Below are 14,660 nucleotides of genomic sequence, written 5' to 3'. Positions count from 1 at the left end.
ACTTTATAAAAACCCACCTCAGGCGGAAATAATTTGGGCTCTTACCCCACAGAGATTTATGCACCTGCTTAGACTGGGAATTATTTTCCCCAGCTCCAAGTGATTTTTTTGGTGAGGTTTCCTCCTCTGCAGTGCCAGAGGCTGAATTTCCAAGGAATGCTGTCAGTGGTGTGCTAACAGCCTGCTAACAGCATCCCTCCTGGAGGCTGTTCCATCCAGGTGATGATTCCAGCCTCCAGGATCCAAGAACATCTGGCTGTGCTGGAGGATCTTGGAATTAACCATGGGAAGGCTGGAAACAGGGAGAGAAAGGCTCAGCCCTTGAGCTTGTTCTTGATGTTCAGCACACAGAGCAGCCAAAAGGGAACCTGGCACTTTTCCCACCATTTCCACCTGAGGAATGCCAGCTTTTCCTCCCAAACCTGCCCTGGATGGAACTTTAGAGGTGAGGAAAACACTCAGAGAGGTCAAAAAAGTTTTGGAGCGTGGCCACATTTGTGCTGTGGGGTGTTTGGGTGGAGGAGGAAGAAAGGAAACTGGGGGGAAAATCCTTGGGAAGAGACCAGAGCTCTGGGTTGGGATGGGCACAGCCCAGATGTTGCTTGGAGGGCACAGAGAAAGAGAGGAAAAGGGGAAAAAGAAGGGGCTGAAGGTAGAAAAAAGCCAAAATGCAGCCTGGAGGTTTGAAGGTGTTGAACTGGAGGTTGAAGGTGATGAGCTGAAGGTCATGCAGGGAGAGCAGCCTCTGGAGATGTTCCCAAATTCTCCTGGAAACTGAAAACTAGAGAAAAAGGAGCATCAGGTGGACTCAGAGAAGCCACCTGAGAGTCCCTTCAGAGAAGAGACCAAGCAGTGAAGGGGATGGGAGCAGCCAGAGGCAGGGAGAGTGTCTGGAATGGCACAGAAGTGTCCCTTGAGGGGCATGTGGGATTTGAGCACAACCACGGGGCCTCCTCAGTGCCACCCTCAGCACCCTCTGGGCACTGCTGGGTGCCAGCCTGAGCTCTGGGGGCACGGGAAAGGCACAGGGAAGGGCTGCACCCATCCCTTCTCCCACTTCCCACATCCTCACCAGGCTGGGAATGGGGAACAGCCCCAGCTGGGAGGGAATTCAGCTCCCTGCTCATCCCTCAACATGCTGGATCATCTCATGGAAGGGATGGAAAGGCTCAGCCCGTGTCAGGAGAGCTCTGGAAGCGTCCCAGCCTTGTTATCAGTGTCCTGTGGTGTCACACAAACCCTGACAGTGCAGTTGTCCCTTCCAGAGATCTGTCACTGCCTTGGCCCGGAGCACAAATCCTTTTGGGGCAGGCAGAGGGAGCTGATCAGTGCCCAAGGTGCCCACGGGTTTGGGGCAATCCTTGGAGAAATCAAGGAAAAAGGGCAGAGGACAGGGGCAGCCTTTTCCACAGAAATCCTTGGCTTGTTCTGAGGGATTGGAGAGAAGAGACTTTGGCCAGCACAGATCCCATGGGAGCCCAAGACGTGGGGACACCGGGGAGGCTGGGAAGGGGCTGGGAACCAGTCGGGGCTCTCAGGTATTTGAGATTCCTAAAGGAAGAATAACCCAGCGGCCTCAGCTGGATCAGACACAGAGAGCAGCTGGTTTGTCACCTGTGCCTGTGCCCTCTGTCACTCCAGGGTGGTGACCTGGGACACGAGCTGGACCAAGCACAGGGGTTTATTGGGGTTTTATTGGGGTTTTATTGGGGTTTTACCCGTGGGGCTGGGGAAGCAGCGGGGTCTGAGCCCGGGGGTGCCCCAGAACTGGGCAGAGAGGGAGCGGGGTGGCATGGGGGGACAGCGGGGGACAGCGAGCTCGGAGCCGGGGAGCGCAGCCCGGGACGGACCCTCGGGCCGGGAGCGCAGCGCGGGCTCAGGGCGCCCCTCACCGTCCGCACCGCACCGCGCGGCACCGCGCATCCCGGGACAGAGCGGGACCGCCTGTGCATCCCGGGACAGACGGGACAGAGCGGGACCGGGACAGAGCGGGACATCCCGCGCATCCCAGGACAGAGCAGGACTGCCCAGACATCCCGGGACAGAGTGGGATCCGATACAGAGCGGGACCACCCGGGACAGAGCAGGACCGGGGACAGAGCGCGACATCCCGCGCATCCCGGAACAGAGCGGGACTCGGGACAGAGCGGGACCGCCCGCGCATCCCGGGACAGAGCGGGACCGTTCCACGCATCCCTGCTCCGTGCGAGCCGCCCAGCTCCGCGCATCCCGGCTCACAGCAGCCCGTGCGCCCGGGATGGAGCGGGCCGGGCCCCCACGCACCAGCTCCGCGCGGGTCCCAGCGCCCCGCGCATCCCGGAGCGGCGCGGTCAGCCCGCGCATCCCTCCCGGGCAGCGCCCGCGGCCGTGCGCGCCCGGCGGCGGCGGCGGCGGAGCCGCGGGGCCACGGGGGGCGGCGGCGGCGGAGGAGGAGGAGGCGGAGGAAGGCGCTCAGCAGCAGCAGCGGCAGCAGCCACGCAGCTTTGACGTCGCCGGGCTGCGGCTGCCGGCCCCGCACGTATAGCACAACGTGACGGCCCCGCCGCCGCCACTCGCGCCCGCTCCCCCGCGCCCGCTCGGCAGCGCACCCGCACGCAGCGCGGCCGCGGGAGCCCCGCGCCGCCCCCGCCATGGGCCCGGCCGCCGCCCCGCAGCCGCGCTGAGAGGAGGGGGAGCCGCTCCCGGAGCGCCGCAGCCGCAGCCGGAGCCTCCCCGCGGCCCCGCGCCCGCCCCCGCCCGCGCCGCCCCCGCCGCGCCCCGCGCCCCGCGCTCCGCTGCGCTCCCTCCGCGGGCAGCCCCGCGCACCATGCGGGGGCCGCGGCGCCGCGGTGGCCTCTGATGGCCGCGGGGCGCAGGCGGCTGCGGCGGCCCCGCGCGGCGCTCGGCGGCCCCGGGAGGCGGCGGCGGCGGCGGCCGGAGCTCTGAGGGCGCCGCGGCCCGGAGCGGGTGCGGGGGCTGCCGCTGCCGGGGGCTCGCTCTGAGCGGGGCTCGCCCCGCGCCGCCCGCTGCGCAGCGGGAGGAGGAGGAGGAGGAGGAGGAGGCGGAGGCGGAGGAGGAAGGAGGAGGAGGAGGAGGACCGGCGCGGTGCCCGCCGCCTGCCCCCGCCGCCCTGCCTGCGCGGGCGTGCGCGGCTCGGCCGCAGCGGAGCGCGGGGCTCCGGCGGGCGCTGCGCTGCCCCCCCCCGCCCCGCCGGGCTGGATATGTGGATGCTCACGTGAAGATGGATGTAGCGATCGGGCTGCTGGGGCTGCTGACGGTTCTGCTGGAGGGCAGCTCCGGCCAAGGGGTGTACGGTGAGTGCGGGGCGCCGCGTGACCTTGTCGCGACTGTCGCCGGGGCGGAAGGGCGGGGGGGGATGGGGGGGTGGGGGCGAGCGGCGTGGCCCCGCTGCGCGCCGCGGGAGCCGGCGGAGGCAGAGCGGAGGCAGAGCGGAGGCAGCGCCGTTGCCATGAGACGCTGACATTTCACGGCGATAACCGGGCCGGGGGGCGGGCGGGGGGGCGATTCGGGGGGTCCGCGGCCGGTCCCGGGCCGCGCCGGCCGCCGCCGGGCGCCGCCTCCGCGGGGCTCGTCCGCGCCCGCGGAGCGCCCGCGGCCGCCGCACTTGTTACCGGCGGCGCTGCCGCCCGCGGCCGCGGAGCCAGGGGCGGGGGCGAAGGCGCCGCAAACTTCCCGGGGCTCCGCCGGGGGCGCGCGGACCCCGCGGGCGGGCGGCTCCGCTCCCCCGGCCCCGCTGCCCCCCGCCCGTGACTTGCACGTCACGGGCGGCAGCGCCCGCTCCGCGCTGGGGCCGCGCTCTTGTTGCTTCCCCCTCGCCCCCGCGCCCCCGAGGTGGCCCCGGTTCGGCGCTGCCCGGAGCCCGGAGCGGCGGGGGAACCGGGCGCTCCGCCGGGGCTGCGGCCGGGATGCTGCCCCGTGCCCCGGTGCCGGCGCTGCCGCGGTGCTGCCTCCGTGCCGGTGACGCTCCGGTTCTGTCGATGCCCTGGCCGCGGTGTGGCCGGTCCCGGTGATGCCCGGGCCGCGGTAATGCTTCGGTGCCAGTGATGCTCCGGTTCCGGTGATGTCCCAGCCCCAGGGATGCCCGGTTGTGGTGATGCCCGGGTTGTGGCGATGCCCCGGCTGTGGCGATGCCCCGGTTGTGCCGATGCTCCGTTCTCGGTGATGTCCCGGTCCCAGCGATGCCCCGGTTCTGGAGATGCACCGGTAGTGACAATGCCCCGTCCCCGGTGTTGCCCCGGTTGTGGTGCTGCCCCTTTCCGGTGCTGCCCCATTCCCGGCGATGCCCTGGCTGTGGCGATGCCCCCTTCCCGATGCTGCCCGCTTCCCGATGATGCCCCGGTTCTGTGATGCCCCGTTCCCGGCGGTGCCCTGTACCCGGTGCTCCCCCGCTCCCGATGGTCCCCCATTCCCGGTGCTGCCCCGCTCCCGATGCTCCCCGGTTCCCGGTGCTCCCCCATTCCCGATGCTCCCGGTTCCCGGAGCTGCCCGGCCGGGCGGGGGGGTTATGTAAGCGGCTCGGCGCCGTGCGGTGCCGCCGGCAGCTCCGGCGCCCGGGGCTGAGGAAGGCGATTCACGAATCTCCCAGCAAATGCTTGGTGTGACATTGCCTCCTCCGAGCCCGTCCGCTCCCGCACTTCCACACTCGCTTCCCACCTGGAACGGAGCCTCGCTTAGACACTCAGGGACTCACTCTCCTTTTTTTTTTTTTTTTTTTTCTCTGTAATTTTGGAAAATCTGGACGTGCCCGCGGATGTCAGAGGGGCTGGGCGGGCGGAGGAGGCTCGGCTGGTGCGGAGCTGGCAGCGGCTCCCGCCTCCCCCGGCACACAGGCACATATTGTTGGATGCTCGGGAAGAGCGGCGAACAGGAGAGGGCTTGTTCAGGAAGAGCGAGGTGGGGGCTGGAGGGAGGAGATGCGGACTCAGCTCCGGGCTCTGGGCTTTGGGGTAAAGACTTTGGTGCTGCTGCTTTTCTCCGCCTGATACAGGCTGAGAGCTGAGAGCGCCGTGAACTCAGCCGTGCTTTGTGCTCCAGAGCGGTGCCCCGGGAATCTTGGGTGCCTCCATCGGCTCGGGAATGTGGACAAAAAATAAAAAATATTCCAAGCCCGGGGTGTGCCTGCAGCCCCCGGCGCAGCAGCAGGGCCATTTTGGGAAAGGAGGATGGGAAGGCTGGAGCCTGCAGATTATCCAAAGTGAGCCCCAGCCTGCGAAAGGATCTCGCTGCTTTGGAAAAATCGGTTTGTGGGATTTTAACAAGTTTTTTGGCCTTTTTTTTTTAAGCATTTCCAGAGCCTGGCAGCTCTGCTTGCGAGCGTGGTGCTGCCGGGGAGGTGTCTTGCCATGTTAACACTTGTTCCTGGTTCCTGCGCTCCTCTGGGAGCGGGCACAGCTCCAGAGCCTCTCCGTGAGGAAGGAAGGAAGGAGCAGCCTGGAATCCATCCCCGCTGCTCCCTGTTGATATTCCCAGCCCTGCAGGTGGCTCAGACCCGTCCCTCAGGCTCCTCCCTGGCTCACCCCACCTGTCCTTGGCACGGCACGGCTCTGCCAGGCTGTTTTCCAGCCCTGGATGCTCCCGGAGGTGCGGGAAGGTGCTGGCACAGAGCCTGGCACGGCACCGCCCGTGCCCACCCGGGGAGCAGCTCCGGCGCCTTGAAACGCAAAATAAATGCTCAGTTTGTGGATTGTGAGCTCCTTTCAACTCCAGGTTAAGGCGCCGGGCTGGGCAGCACCTCTGCAACTTCCCTCTGTTCTGGTGGAATGCTGCAGCTGGGATGGAAAACTGGGATCCTAAAGGGAAACTGGGAGAACTGGGAGCAGGGCAGGCCCAGCCCACGTTCTGCTTCCTCAGGGGATGGGGGAGAGCAGAGCTGCTGAAATCCTTGGGAATTCGTGCAGTTCCTCAGCTCTCCCTGATTTCCCGGCCAGAGATGGAGAACAGCTCGAGATCTGTGCACGTTTCCTCCCCTTTCAGTGGTGCATGACTTGCGCTGCTAACAAAGCAGGAAATGTGGGGATTCAGGACGTGGTGGCTCTCCTTTCACCCAACTTCCAATTTCCAGAGGGAAAAAACAGCTCAGCAAAGAGGCCAAGGTGGGCATGTAGAGTTTTTGACAGATCAGAGGAATTTTGGGAGAGTGGAGAAGGGATTTTTGGGTTTGTTCCTGAGCTGCCTCAGCTGGAGGGGCTCACCAGGGACTTGGGGTCTGATTTTGTGCCCTGCGGAGTGAGGAAGAGCCCAGAGCATTCCCGGACAGGAGCCTGGAGAGCCTGAAAGCTTCCAGTACCTCTGGGGTGGGGGCTGGAAAAATCCTGGGAATGGGGGGGGACCTGGCTGGAGTGAGGCTCTGCTGGGGTGACAATCCTGCTCCAGGGGCAAAGCCAACACCTCCTGAGCCTGGGAAACTGATTCCAGGTGGTGACAGGAATCTGGGAGCAGCTGTGGGATCCCCTGGTCGGGATCGGGGTCACCCAGGGGACGCAGCCCCCTCTGAGATCCTGGCTCACTGGGCTGGGATTTATCCACCCCTCACCAAGATTTTAGGATTTTTTTCCATGATTTCAGCTGAAATTAAGCAGGGTAGACCCTCAGGATGTTTCCTGGGAGCACCAGGTGTGACACAGGAAGGGCGTGAGGGTGACAGTGACCCCTCTGTGCCACCCCAGCTCCTGCAGGGTACGGGGCTCAGCATTCCATCTCCAGCCGTGGAAAACCTCAGGATGGCTTGGGATTCCTCCTGGAATCACTCATGGAGGGAGGAGCATCAGAGCCTTCCTCAGGCTTTGCACCAGATCTGGGCGTGCAAAATTTTGGGAGAAGCACCCACAGCCTTGGGAAGAACGAGGCTTCCAGGAGTTTTCCCATTGGGAAAAAATGAGACTTCCAGGTGTTTTCCCATTGCTGGTTCAAAATGCCCGCAATTGAAGGTATTGAAGGTGTTAAATTCCAGCGAACTCGTCCTGGTTGATCCAAGCACCAAATGTCACCCAACGGCCTCAGCCCTCAGTGCAGCTGCAGGTTTTCCAAAGAAAATTGGAATTGGGCATCCCAAAGGTTGGAGCTGCCCCTTTTCCCCAGGATCCAGCTGGAATCGGGGCTGCTGGAGCTGCTTGGAGCCCAGGGGAGGTTGGAGTATGGGTGGAGGATGTCAGGAAAGATCTGGGAAATATCAGGGAAAGATCTGGGAAAAATCTGGGGAAAAATGATCAGGGAAAGATCTGGGAAAGATCAGGGAAAAATCTGGGAAAGATCAGGGGAAAATCTGGGAAAATCTGGGAATGTTCTGGGAAAGATCCAGGAAAGATCTTCCACTGCTGCCTCTTTGTGATGCTGGGATAATTCCCTGAGCTCCGATCCCGGAGGGATTTAAGGAGCGCTGCCTTTGGAGCTGGGAGTGGCCTCTGACCTGGCCTTTCCCAACATTTTTACGGGTCCAGGAGTGGATTGGAGGGATGAGGGGAGGGGTGGGAAAACAAAATCACTGGGAGGGCATTTGGCTCATTACAAGTGCCGGCTTCTTGTTGGGAAACCTCTGGATCAGAGGGGAGGAAACCTCTGGATCAGGCAGGGAAACCTCTGGATCAGAGAGGAGGGAAAAACGTCTGGATTGGCAGGGAGGGAAACCTCTGGATCAGTCAGGGAAAAACCTCTGGATCAGCGGGGAGGGAAACCTCTGGCTCAGCGGTGCCAGCTGGAGGATATTTCCATGGATTGTGCTTCCAGGGGGGATATTTCCCTGGGGGACATTTCCATGGTGCTGCCGGCCTCGCTGGGTGAATGCCGGCCTTGTCCGGGGCGCTTTAACCCCGCACAATTCCCGACTTTGTGCCAGGGAAGCGTCCCTGGGAACAGGGCAGGGATTATGCGCTGCCGCAGGGGCAGCTGCGCTCCTCCCGCCTGCTCCGGGATCCCTGCGGACCCTTGGGAACTTTAACTCTTCCCTAAACCCTGAACAAGGATCTCCTCCTTCTCCTTCTCCTTCTCCTTCTCCTTCTCCTTCTCCTTCTCCTTCTCCTTCTCCTTCTCCTTCTCCTTCTCCTTCTCCTTCTCCTTCTCCTTCTCCTTCTCCTTCTCCTTCTCCTTCTCCTTCTCCTTCTCCTTCTCCTTCTCCTTCTCCTTCTCCTTCTCCTCCTCCTCCTCCTCCTCTTCCTCCTCCTCCTCCTCCTCCTCCTCCTAGTCCTCCTCCCGGGGATTTTTGGGATGAGCTTCAGCTTCCAGGGAGGGGAAGAATCCCTGGAGAGCCAAGGAATTGGGATCTGCTCCCATGGATGGGGTTGTGGTCAGGGTAAGGAACTGGGAATTCCAGAATTCCAGCAGAGGGAATTCTCTGGGTTCAGGTGTTGATTGTGGCCCAGGTGGTGATTTGGGGCACGGAGTGCAATTGTTGAGCTTTCAATCCAATTTAAACTTGGTAAATGTGTGGGATTTAAGCTGAGCCTAAACTTCCCTGAGGTTTGGTGATCCTGGGGTGTGTGGAGAACTCCAAGGATCCTCCTGGAATGCCCAGAGCTGCATCCCAGCTCTGCCTCCCACGAAATGTCATCTTTGATTCCATGGGAGGGGAATTTGGAGGGAATCTGGCAAGGAAATTCTTAAACCACCGAAAATTAAAATTCCTGGGGCTCAGAAGAGCAAAATCCAGTAAATTCTGAGCAGCGTAAGGAAGTTGAAGGAAATGGAAATGATTAGAGTTCAGTTCTGTCTTCCACATTCCTCAAAATTGTTTGGGATTCCTACCAGTGGAGGGCTGATTGATCCTGGTCAGTCCATATATGGATTACATAGGATTATATAGGATTATATTGTCCTCATATAGATTATATTCAGGAGTGTTCTTGTAGGCAATGGGGTCTGGATGGATGTTTGGGATGAAACACAAAGGATTAAAGTTCAGTTCTTATCTTCCACATTCCTCGAAATTATTTGCAATTTCTGATTGATCCCTGTCAGTCCATGTATGGATTATATAGGATTATTATGTGCATTATATCCAGGAGTATTCTTGTAGAGAATGGGGTCTCCTGCATTAAATTCCCCTTTTCCAGCAGGAAAATCCCTTTGGGATGGGATAGTCCCACTCTCCCTAATCTTGATGGGTTTAGGGACAAGATTGTTTATTCCCCATATTTTTAATAACTGGGAAGGAATTTATTTTTTGGAGAAAGGGGATTTTGGGAACCTGGTCACATGGTGGGTGTTTGTCTTCCACATTCCTCAGAATTATTTGGGGTTTTGGCCAGTGAAGGGCTGATTGATCCCTGTCAGTCCATATATGGATTATATAGGATTATTATATGGATTATATTGTCCATATATGGGTTATATCTAGAAGTATTTTTGTAGGCAATGGGGTCTCCTGCATTAAATCCCCTTTTTCCAGTTGGAAAATCCTTTTGGGATGTGATAATCCCACTCTCCCTAACCTGGATGGGCTCAGGGACAAAAGTTTTTATTTCCCATATTTTTAATAACCGGGAAGGAATTTTTTTTTTTTTTTTTTTTTTTTTTTTTTTTTTTTTATGAAAAGGGATTTTGGGAACCTGGTCACATGGTGGGTGTTTGTCTTCCACATTCCTCAAAATTATTTGGGATTTCCACCAGGGAAGGGCTGATTGATCCCTGTCAGTCCATATATGGATTATATAGGATTATTATATGGATTATATAGTCCATATATGAGTTATATCCAGGAATATTCTTGTAGGGAATGGGATCTCCTGCATCAAATCCCCTTCTTCCAGTGGGAAAATCCCTTTGGGATGGGATAATCCCACTCTCCCTAACCTGGATGGGCTCAGGGACAAAATTGTTCATTTCCCATATTTTTTATAGTTGAGAAGGATTTTTGTTTTGGAGAGAGGGATTTTGGGATCCATCTCACGCTGGATATTTGGGATGCTGCTGCTCCATCACCCTTCCCTCAATTCCTGACAAATCCCACCCCATCATCTCCTTGATCTTTTTATTTCCCTCTTTCCAGTCCTGAGCCCTGTCTGGATCCAGAGGAATTATTTTCTGCCTTTTCCAGAAATAATCTCCTCTCCCAAAATAGCTGGGAATGGAGGGCGCTCGCTTGGCTCTTCCCAGACAGATTTTGGATTTTTGGGCTCTTTTGGGATGAGGAATTTTTCCCAAGCTGTGGGATCAGGCCATCCATGAGATTCCTCCTTCCATGCAATATCGAAGGACCACTTGAAATTCCTGACGGGAATTTTTTGTTGGATCTCAGGAAAGGCTCTTCCCCCAGAGGGTGCTGGGCTCTGAATACAGGGAATGTCACAATCCAGAGGCTTCCAGAATTCCAGGAATATTTGGAAAAGATTTGGAAAATGTTTAGAAAATATCCCCGGGGATGTGCAGGGTGGGATTGCTGGGGTGGCTGGGCAGGCTCTGGATGATCCTGGGATAATCAGGTGCTTCCAGAAGGATCCTACAGAGACCTCCCAACCCGGGAGGGTGTGAGGTTTTCCTTGGAATTTCTGGCATCAGGGGGATCCTTGTGAAGGATTTTCCCAAGGATTTTCAGCTGGGAAGTGATGGGAGCTGGAATGTGCCTGCAGGGAATTGGGGTGGTTTCCATTCCAATCCAACCTTTTGGGAAGGATGATCCAATCTGAGGAACTGATGAAATTCCCAAATCATGGAATGTTTCTAGCACCATTTTATCCAGCCTCTCCTGCCTTTCTATCCCTTTATCCCAAAAATATCACTCCTTTTCCCAAGAAAATTATTTACACTCTTTATGAAAATCTTTGATAAAAATGGAGCTGGAAGACTGAAAAATACCTGGATTTCCATAGGATTAAAAAAAAAAAAAAGAAGAAAAAAAAAAAAAGGACTTTTGGCATCCCAGCTGCACCATCCATGGCTTTTTGTGCTGAAATGGGAAAAGGGAGTGAGGAGCAGAAGGAAGGAGGGAAAAGGATGGGATGGGGGTTGTTCCTTCCCAAATTCCCACTGCATCCCATCCCCTTCCATCGTGGATCCCATCCCAGATTTTCCATCAGCAGCTCCCATCTTCCCCCTGAGCTGAAATCTGGGAGATTTTGCACCTCTGGAATGTGAGTTAGGAGTTAAGGGAATATTCCAGGGCAGGGGAGGTTCAGGAATTGGGGTCACCCTGGGATTGGAGGCTGTTTTTCCTGTTTTCCCCTCCCATTTTCCTGAATTTTAGCATTCCTTTGATGGAACATGGAGCAATCCAGAAATTAGGGAAGTGTTTCACTGCAAATCCACACAGGAATGCTGCCACGGGAGTTTTGGGACAGGCTTTAAGCTGGAATTTGCTCTCCTCAGGCACAAAGTAATTCCTTTTTTTCTGAGCTCTCCCTGCTGTAGGATGAGATGCAGAAAATGGGAATTATCTCAATTTGCTGCAGCTGGAGCAACTCGTTATCCAACCAGAGCTGCTCCCACTCCCTTCATTTTTAAACTCCTCCCACCTGGAGCTAATCCTGACCATTATGTAAAGCTGGAGTTTGGTTTAATTCCCAAAAACCACCTTGGAATGAGCTGGTTGCTCCTGTTATCCTGCTTGTCCCAATGTAAGTTTTTATTTTATTAAAATCCTTCCTTTATCTGAGAGGGTGGGAAATGCAGGGATTTCCTAGATGTGAAATTTGGAATAAATTTGGGAGGGAGTTTCTTTGTTGTGCTCCAGGTTTTTCTGTGGTATTTGAGTGAAGGTCCTGGGGCAGCTTTTGTGGAGCTGGAGGGGGTTTCTGATCCCAGGGCTGCCTCTGGGATTGATGGAATTCCAGGGAGAAAAAAGAAGCTTGAAGGAATTTGGAGTCTCTGGGATGAGCCTCATTTAGGGTTTTTAAGGTTGAACCGAAGGGGAGAGATGTGGGGTTTGGGATCAATTATGATTTCCAAGAGTTATCCCAGGTGAGCTTTGGAAAATCCAATGTTTTCCTAGAAAAAGCAATTTAATTCCAAATAAAGGAAAGCAGGGATAGGGAGGGGATTGCCTTGTTGTGCTCCATTTTTTGGTGGGTTTTTTTTGGGGATAAAGGTCCTGGAGCAGATTTTATGGGGCTGGAAGGGGGTTCTGCTCCCAGGGCTGCCTCTGGAGTTGCTCTCCCATGTGCTTTTCTAGGGTATCCTGCGTGGATTGAGTTAATTCCAGGAATTGTGGTAGAAAAAGGACATTTTAAGGAATTTGGGAATCTTTGGGATGTGGCTGATTTAGGATTCCTGAAGTTGAACCTAAGGGGAAAATTGTGGGGTTTGGGGAAAATTGTGATTTCCAAGAGTTCTCCCAGGTGATCAGAAAAATGGGGATGTGCTGGGAGTTCTTCTGTTTTGAGCATTTGGTGTTTTTATTTTCCTGCATGAGTTCCCTGTTATAAAACAGAAGAGAACTTTCAAATCTGAAGAGTTTTGCTTCAAAGCTGTCACAACACTGAGATGTTTTCCAGTTATTCAAAAATCAGGAATTCATGGGATACGTCAGCCTTTGGAATCCATCCCTTTTCCTGCTGGAACAAAAGCTGGGTGGGAGGAGAGGGAAGGATGGAGCCACATCTTGGGTGGGTGAGGAAGGAGCTGCTCCCCATTCCAATGGGAGAAATCCCAGCTTTTCCACAATGGGAGAAATCCCAGCTTTTCCAGAAATTCCTGTTTTGTTTTGTTTTTTTTTTTTTTTTTTAAACCAGGCTGTGGATGTGCCATGGGCAGCCCTTATATTGGGACACCAATTAATTAATTGGAGGTTTTTGGAATTATTTATTTGGGATCAGCAAGGCTGGGCTTGCTCCTTGGCCTGGTTCCTGATCCCAGCTGGGCTCGAATAAAATTAAATTTGTTGTGTTTTGACACCAATTAGTTGATTATCAGTTAATTAATGTCACCTGGATGATGGAGCTGAAATTGTTGGGGTTTTCCTGTTCAGGGCCAAGGGCTGGCTTTGATCCTTGTGGGATGTGTTCCTGATCCCACCTGGGCTCTATCAAGCCTAAATTTGTTGTTTTGGGACACCAATTAATTGATTATCAGTTAATTAGTTGCATCTGGCTGTGGGTGCTGATGGAGCTGGAACTTTTGGGCTTCTCCTGAGCAGGGCCAGGGGTTGGATTTGATCTTTGTGGGATTTTTGACCTGAGGTTCCTGGGCTCCATCAGCCGTTGTATTGGGACACCAATTAATTAATTATCAGCTAATGAATGTCCACTGGCTGATGGAGCTGGATTTGTTGGGATTTTCCAGTGCAAGCCCAGGAGCTGGATTTGATCCTTGTGGGATTTTTTGACCAGAGGTTCGTGATCTCAGCTGGGCTCTAGTCAAAATAAATTTCTTGTATTGGGATGTGAATTAATTGATTTAGTTAATTAATTGCACCTGGCTGTGGGTGCTGATGGAGCTGGAATTTTGCGATTGCCAGGAGTTGTATTTGATCCTTGTGGGCTCTTTGCACCTTGGGATATTCCACGAGTGGTTTGTGGCAGCAGAAAATGGGACTGAAATGATGAATTAAGTTTTTTCCCAAATTTACGGGGTGGGATTGGCCCTGGGTTGGTATCCGTGGATTCCTGGGAACATCCAGGCAGTGCCAGCTCTTTTCCAAGGGCAGAATTCCACACAGCAGCAGATCCCAGCAATCTGTGCTCAGCAAAGCCTTTAAATAATAAAATATGAGGGAAAAATCCCCCTGGAATGGTTTGGGTTGGAAAGAACCTTAAATCCCATCCCATTCCCTCAACCAGGGAAGCTTCTCCATATCCCGGGCTGCTCCGAGCTCCAGGAACACTAATTGGATCTCGTTAGTTTAATTAAACTCTTTTTGCCTCATAGCAAAGCTTAGCTTTACCTCAGGCACCAAAACCCCCAGAATTCTCCTGCTGGGATCCCAAGAAAAGGAACGCTTTTGCCCACAGCTACTCTGTGCTCCAAAAAAAAAAAAAAAAAAAAATCCCTCAAAATTCTGGGTTTTTTAGAAGTGCAGTGTCAATAGCCTGGAACCAAACTCCCACCTGGGGAAATCCAATGGGATTTCTCCTCTGGGTTTTCCCTCCTCCCCCAAGAGCCCTTCCCTGGATATGCTGAGGGAAGGCAGATCCTGAATATTTTTTTTAGGGTTTGTGGGAAATTGTAGGAATGATATAATGATATAATACCAACCCAGGGTAAACCCCACACCATAAATCTGGAAAAAACTTCTTAATTCATCATTTCAGTCCCATTTTCTGCTGGCACAAACCGTTCATAGAATATCCCAAGGTGCCAAAGAATGGTTGGATTTGATCTTGGAGGACTTTTCCCACCTCGAATGATTCCAAGTGGGAAAAAAAAATCCTGGGTGGAAGCACGATCCCCTCAGAGATTTCTCTCCATAAACATTTAGAGTTCCAGCCCCTCCCTGAGAGAGGGAATTGCATTTTCCCTCTTCAGAAAATTCCTTCTTTAATTAACTCCTCATTGTGAGGTTATTCCACATCCAAATGTTCCTAAAATCCCTCACAAACTGCACAGACCCAGAATTTTTATGGATCAGCTGCAATCAAGGTCTTTTTATGCATGGACCTGGATTTTCTGGATTCTCCAGGGGTGCCTGATCTTGGATGTTCACAGCCAGGGAAATTCAGGATTCCTGGAGCATTAAAACCCTCAAATTGTGGGAAGAGAAGGATGATTCCCGAATTTAACAGGAGGTTGTTAAATGG

General features: G+C 54.9%; 1 protein-coding gene and 1 long non-coding RNA gene across 2 annotated transcripts in view; one reads left to right on the top strand and one right to left on the bottom strand.

Moving 5' to 3' along the window:
- The window catches only part of LOC134419973 (uncharacterized), a 29,714-nt gene extending 26,411 nt beyond the window's left edge, over positions 1–3,303 (bottom strand). Inside the window, exon 1 of the long non-coding RNA XR_010028216.1 lies at positions 3,215–3,303. This is a non-coding gene — a long non-coding RNA (uncharacterized LOC134419973). The remainder of the gene's footprint in view (positions 1–3,214) is intronic.
- Positions 3,173–14,660, top strand: part of MDGA2 (MAM domain containing glycosylphosphatidylinositol anchor 2) — a 203,449-nt gene continuing 191,961 nt past the window's right edge. The window contains exon 1 of the mRNA XM_063159579.1: positions 3,173–3,293. Within this exon, the coding sequence (XP_063015649.1) occupies positions 3,221–3,293 (73 nt within the window). The 5' untranslated portion in view covers positions 3,173–3,220. The remainder of the gene's footprint in view (positions 3,294–14,660) is intronic.

This window comes from Melospiza melodia, chromosome 6, assembly GCF_035770615.1.
Source record: "Melospiza melodia melodia isolate bMelMel2 chromosome 6, bMelMel2.pri, whole genome shotgun sequence".
Taxonomy (NCBI): Eukaryota; Metazoa; Chordata; class Aves; order Passeriformes; family Passerellidae; genus Melospiza; species Melospiza melodia.
Note: the sequence above shows the minus strand (reverse complement) of the source record. Positions and strands in the feature narration are given on the sequence as shown.